Source organism: Lathyrus oleraceus, chromosome 3 (genome assembly GCF_024323335.1).
Source record: "Lathyrus oleraceus cultivar Zhongwan6 chromosome 3, CAAS_Psat_ZW6_1.0, whole genome shotgun sequence".
In the NCBI taxonomy this organism is placed as follows: Eukaryota; Viridiplantae; Streptophyta; class Magnoliopsida; order Fabales; family Fabaceae; genus Lathyrus; species Lathyrus oleraceus.
In genome coordinates, this window is record NC_066581.1 from 331,374,862 (window position 1) to 331,381,692 (window position 6,831).

Sequence of the window (6,831 nt, forward strand, 5' to 3'; positions counted from 1 at the left end):
ATTGACCTCTTTGATGCTAGGTTTGAAAATGGTAATCTGAACCTTCGCTTTCTTTTTCCTTTTTGTCTTAATTCTAATTTGGGAAGTTTCCTGAGATTTTACTGCTTTACTGAGTGTTTAGTGTTTTTTACTGCAGGTTATGTTATTGCAGTATGTTTTCATGGTCAAGAGTGCAGGACATGAATTGATGATGATGATCAAACAAGGCTGCAAGTCGACTTGGCATATGCAGGGCAAAGTAATGTTCATGGTCAAGGTTTGAAAGGTCTACTCTGTGGGGATTTCTCCACACAGCCTGTTTGTCCTGAAATTTGCATGCTTGAGACTAGTGATCTGTGAAAAGCTACCTGGTATTTGTCCTGTTATTCCATTTATAGATACATCAAGCCATTGTAGGTTCTGCAACTGACCTAGACTTGAAGGGATGTTTCCCAGTATGTTATTCCTTGAGATGTCCAATCTTTCGAGTTCTACCAAATTTGAAATAGAAACTGGGATTGAACCTGATAGATTGTTGCTTCCCAAGTTTAGCACCTTCAAACTTGAACCTTCTACAAATTCTGGAATGTGACCAGAAATGAAATTGTTTGAGACATCAATTACCTCCAAAGAGCTGCTTGTCATGTTATTTATGGATGACGACAGCGAACCCATCAAATGATTTGCATGCAAATCTATTGAAGCCAACCCAAATGGCAATTTTATCTTAGAAATGTCAAACCTCAACTGGTTGTTTGAGAGCTTGACATCTTGCAAACTGGACATATTTGTGAAGAAGTTTGAGATACCATCAACCAGAAAGTTGTCTGATAGGTCTATAGAGCTCAAAGTGTCGGGTCTGACAAAATGCGGAAGATCACCCTTCAATTTACACCCGGCTAGGTGTACATCTCTAAGTTCCTTGCTTCTGATCCAATCAGGAACACTTCCAAGGCTGAGAATATTATAAGACAGGTCTATGGACAAAAGGGAAGGAATGCCCTTGACAGGAATCGCAGGTAAGGGATCCGAGAGTCCATTTCTCGATACATTAAGGTACCAAAGTTTCTGCAATTTCGATATGGATAGTGGAAAGTGTCTTGTTAGCTGATTGCCACTAAGTTGAAGACTTGTCAATGATTTCAGGTTTCCTATTTGATCCGGAATGTTTCCAAGTGCTGGAGAAAGAGTACTCTTCATAAAACTCCCACTATCTTTAACATCAGGACTTTGTATCTGCAACATATTAACTCTACCAGTGGATGCATCACATTGAACTCCTTCCCATCCTCCGTCGCAACAGTCGCGGCTTATCCACGACGATAAGGTATCTGTTGTGTCCTTGAAAATGCTTGCTTTAAAGGTGAGAAGAGAAGCTCTATCTTGATTTCTTTCTTCTGTAACAACTGCAAGCGTTAATTCAATCTGTTTGATCTCTGATTTTAATACTTCCGCTTTCTCTTTGGCCAACACAGCCTCAGTTTCGGCATTTTGTTTACCAATCTCAGCAGCATCCAAAGCCACCTCCAGTTATTTTAAGTGACTAGTGCCTTCACCCTCCTTCTGTGTGCTATAAAGTGCCTCTTTCGGTAAAGCTGCAAATTTAGCAGGCATGTCCTCAAAACATGAGATGCCAGGTATGTCTTTAATCATTGATCTCCATGATGATATTTGATCCTCTCTTTCTGACAAAACAATGCTAACAAGGAATTCCCTGGAGGCATATCTGCATGAATGAAATTGTCCACCAGCAGCAACGTCATAAGTGCATGAATCCCTATGTAAGCAAGAGCAGATTTAAAATGTTCATGTCCTTGAAAATCTTCAACATAATGTGAGTCACTCTCTCCCTATAATACACCTTATCACTTTAGATAGAATTAAAGAGTCGGATATGCCGGCGTATCATCTTCATCATTTATCTTTTCTTGTAGCAGTAGAACGGTTTCCACGGTTATGGATTTCAAATCACTTGAATCCATCAAACAAATATTCATCTGCTGCCTCTAGTCTATCAACTCTGGATGTGGCTTCAAAGGATTTCTATGGAAGAGGATATGATGACGGTGATATGCGCATCTCTGACATGACAATCATCACTAAGCAGCTTGGTAGCCAACCACCCAAGTCCCTACCATGACTCCTGCAACTTCTTGGTTTACGCCCAAGCGGTTACCGGCTATATTTGGTGTGATTAACATGATGTAGTCTTGTTTGGCACAAAGAACAGCCTATGGCAGACCTTGCAAATTGTAGGTTGCAGCAAGTGCATGTATACCAGCTTTATTTGTTACATGTTGTATGGTGTTGGATTATGTTCACACTGATTTTGCTGCAGGAAAATCCTATGATCATGGTTTGGCTTCAACCTTCACATGCAGCTAACTAGTTTTTTGGTTGGGTTTACTTGCAGGCTGATGGTGTGTTGATTCAATGCCATTCCATGTTGAGCTTGTGGTAGTAGTACGGTAACAGATCTGGCACAATGTCGATAGCAGCCATTTTACAATGGATATGGATGACCATTTGTCCTCGGCATTGTCTTGGCGGGTTTGTGGCTTTCCCTAAGGTAATGGTTCTGTCTCCTAATGCAGTATATAGAGAAAGCTTCCCAACAGGAATTCCCATTCCCTGGGCACCGAGATCTCCTAGTCCTAATATACGTTCACCATCTGTCACAACAATAACTTGAATAGTTTTCTCCGCCCAGTTCTTAAGAACTTCAAGGATCTTGCCTTTCTCTTTCAAACTGATATATAAACCCTGAGGACGCCTATAAATGCTTCCATATTTCTGACATGCTTCTCCAACAGTTGGAGTGTAAACAAACGGTAACAATTCCTCGACATTGTCGATGAGAAGCTTGTAAAACAGCCTCTCATTCCTCTCCTGAAGATCCATCAAGGCTATATACCTATGAAGAGGAACATCATATTGGTGAAGATTATGCATTAATCTCTTTTCCTGAAGATCTTGAGTGTAAACAGCGGGAGGCAAAAGGCCACGAACGTAATGAGCATCTCTTTCTTTCTCAGTGAAAGCAAGACCTTTGTTGTAACGTGGATCTCTGAGCAAAGTGCATCCACTAGCCACAGAGAAACTCCATGGTGTGATGAGTTTATCTTCTGTAGCACTATCTTCACCATAGAGATCCTTAACACCACCACCGACAGAACCGTTCACGTAAGCCATATTGTCTCAGATTAATCTTTTTAATTGTTTGTGTGGTGATGTTGCAGGTTGTAGTTTTTCCCCCTGCTGTTTGATGCAGATGCAAGTGTGACAGGGTTGTACCTTTGTTGCGATGGAAAAGATAGAGTGTGCTTGCACACCAGCTATTGCTACTCTGTTGTGCAGGCTGGTTTATCAATGTATGCAAGGCAAATTTGAGTGTAGGTAGACTGCTTGGCATTAGGTCTTGCTGACTTGGCCTTCGACACACTTGTGGTTTTGACTCAAGACTTGTTAGCAACATGTCGATTCAAGAGCTATTGGCAACATGTTAGTTGAGACTTGACAAATGCAGCAGGACAAAGTAAGAAACTCCAAAGTTCAAGACATGACCAAGTTAGCGTTAAAGTGAAGAAAACAAATTGACATGGAAAAAACCAAGTCAACATGGGCACGGAGCATGGAATAAGGGTTAGGGTCAGTCCTTTGGTGATTAGGGATGAACAAGGACCTAGGGTTGACTTTGGTCAACGTTGACCAAAAAGTCAATTGTTGACCAAAGTCAACAAATAGTCAAAATTCAAATGTCTTTGTAGTTTCTTTGTAAATGGACAATGACTCAATGGTTATGATGGAATTTAGGGCTTTGGGGAATTCGGGTTGACTTTGGTCAAAGTTGACCAAAAAGTCAACTGTTGACCAAAGTCAACAATTGGTCAAAAATGTCAAATTTTGTATTTTCTTATGTAGAATCAAATGTAATGGTTTAAAATGACATGAAATAAATTGAAATGGATTAACAAATGGTTTGAAGTTGGTTTCCAAATTGTTTTGTCTTATGACTTGAATGTTCGACTTTTGAAAAATAACTTGACTGATAATGTACATGAACAAGGTCATGAAATGAGACCATAAGGTTAGGGTTTTGGCATAGTATCCATGAACCAATAACATGACTAGCAAGTGGCTTGAAACACAAGAAGCTTGGTTGTTCAGATGACCAAGACCATATGTGCATTAACAATCACATGAACAACACCATGACTTTGGATCAAGACCAATCCTCATATAAAACCAAAGTAAGGTTAGGCCAAGCATGCTAAACAAACATAAAAAATTCAGGACCAAAATCGGGGTATGACAGTTTCCCCTATTTAAGCGTCTTCAACTAGAGAAAATGAAGCAGGACGTTCTTCATATGATCATAGTGGGAGATGATTAAATACTAAGAAGACCCGGATTTTGATCCTGAATCCCCATGAAATAGTTAACAATGCCTGTCAGAATCGGCAAAGAAGCAATCTCAAAAGAAGAATCCGTCTAGTACGGTGAAAATCGGCCTGAGTACCGAAATAGAAAGTTGACCTGGATACCAAAATAAATGGTAACACAGGAATACCCATGGCCTGAACGCCGCACATTAGTCTGAACACTAAGCATCAAAATATGAGAGTATCAATATTGGTCTGATCACCAGAAATCTGGTCTGAACACCACTTTGATCTGGATATCGGAAAAACTGGCCTGAATGCCACTTCGGTCTGGATACCGGGAACTGGCCTGAATGCCACAAGTTGCATCGACCTGAATGTCGGAAACTTCTTCGATTTGAATATCGGAAACTGGCCTGAATGCCATAAGTTGCATCGACCTGAATGTCGGAAACTTCTTCGATCTAAATATCGGAAAAACTGGCCTGAATGCCACTTCGGTCTAGGTACCGAAAACTACTGGCCTGAATGCCACTTCGGTCTGAATACCGGAAAATGGCCTGAATGCCACAAGTTGCATCGACCTGAATGTCGGAAACTTCTTCGATCTGAATATCGGAAAAAACTGGCCTGAATGCCACTTCGGTCTGAATACCGGAAACTGGCCTGAATGCCACAAGTTGCATCGACCTGAATGTCGGAAACTTCTTCGATCTGAAAATCGGAAACTGGCCTGAATGCCACTTCGGTCTGAATACCGGAAAATACTGGCCTGAATGCCACAAGTTGCATCGACCTGAATGTCGGAAACTTCTTCGATCTGAAAATCGGAAACTGGCCTGAATGCCACTTCGGTCTGAATACCGGAAACTGGCCTGAATGCCACAAGTTGCATCGACCTGAATGTCGGAAACTTCTTCGATCTGAAAATCGGAAACTGGCCTGAATACCACTTCGGTCTGAATACCGGAAACTGGCCTGAATGCCACAAGTTGCATCGACCTGAATGTCGGAAACTTCTTCGATCTGAAAATCGGAAATTGGCCTGAATGCCACTTCGGTCTGAATACCGGAAAATACTGGCCTGAATGCCACAAGTTGCATCGACCTGAATGTCGGAAACTTCTTCGATCTGAAAATCGGAAACTGACCTGAATGCCACTTCGGTCTGGATACCGGAAACTGGCCTGAATGCCACAAGTTGCATCGACCTGAATGTCGGAAACTTCTTCGATCTGAATATCGGAAAATTGGCCTGAATGCCACAAGTTGCATCGACCTGAATGTCGGAAACTTTTTCGATCTGAATATCGGAAACTGGCCTGAATGCCACTTCGGTCTGAATACTTGGAACTTGGCCTGAATGCCACTTCGGTCTGAATACCGGAAAATTGGCCTGAATGCCACTTCGGTCTGAATACCGGAAAAACTGGCCTGAATGCCACTTCGGTCTGGATACCGGAAAAACTTCATGCCTGTCAGCATCGGCAGAAATAGGGAAAATGATAATTGAGGCGGCACGTGGGCCAACGATCCCTGCTGGGGATAATAAGTCATGAACAACCTTTAGTCCGAGCACTGGAAACAAACTTTTGGCTTATCACTTGGGATACCGAGAATGTTTTATGCTTACATATGCTCCATGAGAATGGAAATGCTACGCGATTTGGGAGGATGCAATGCAATATGATTCTACATGCAGGGATGCGAAATGCTGGGGAAAATGCCAAGCTGAAGCAAGGAATCCCGCTGGGGAAATGATTATAATCTTCTTGACACTGGCACTACTGTTGGAGATGCATAACACAATGAACTATGTGGGGAAATGACCGGCCGCGCGGTGTTCTGGTAATGGCGAGATACCGAGACTCTGACTGGGAAGAGAATGGCGCTGAAAACCTGTTGTTGGGGGAAGCGATAGTGGTTCTGGCAACCATAATCTACGAGAGATGACTCAGCAGGGGGGGCAAACACCGATACGGTACCGAGGTTATACTTCCAGGAAAGAGATCATCGATCTGGGATCGTGATCCTCGATCTGGCATCGAACTCTGAGGAGCAGCTGCTTCTGCTGGGAGGATACAGTCTGGTACTGTCAATTCCGCTGGGGATATACAGTCTGGCACTGTCAACTCCATTGGGGATATACAGTCTGGCACTGTTAACTCTACTAGGGAGTGTATAGTCTGAAACAACCGCTTGGGGAGTACAGTGGTGAGAACCTGCTGGGGATTGAAGAATCCAACACTCTGATCAGCTCTGCAGGGATAAGACACCGGATTCGTCTGTTGGCGACTTCACTGGGGAAGATATTCACAATCATCTACAGGGGATTTTAAGGAAATGCCCCGAGGGTATCTGTTCTGAATAGACGATCCAAAGTACTTAAAATTTACAGCAATTTTAAATGTTCATTGAGCATGTACCTGTAAAGCCCTTATGTGTCATGATGCAATGTTTATCAAAAATT

At 42.4% G+C, this 6,831-nt stretch overlaps 2 protein-coding genes across 2 annotated transcripts; both read right to left on the reverse strand.

The window, feature by feature from the left end:
- Positions 1–267: 267 nt before the first annotated feature.
- LOC127131127 (probable LRR receptor-like serine/threonine-protein kinase At4g36180) lies at positions 268–1,632 on the reverse strand. The gene is made up of 2 exons (XM_051060062.1): positions 1,530–1,632; positions 268–1,385 (listed from the first exon to the last, which is right to left on the reverse strand). The coding sequence occupies exons 1-2, from the start codon at positions 1,630–1,632 to the stop codon at positions 268–270; spliced, it is 1,221 nt and encodes a 406-aa protein (XP_050916019.1).
- Positions 1,633–2,409: 777 nt separating this feature from the next.
- On the reverse strand, positions 2,410–3,214 carry LOC127131128 (NADP-dependent malic enzyme). The gene has a single exon (XM_051060063.1). It carries the CDS (start codon positions 3,169–3,171, stop codon positions 2,410–2,412), a length of 762 nt encoding a protein of 253 aa, XP_050916020.1. The 5' UTR covers positions 3,172–3,214.
- Positions 3,215–6,831: the final 3,617 nt, after the last annotated feature.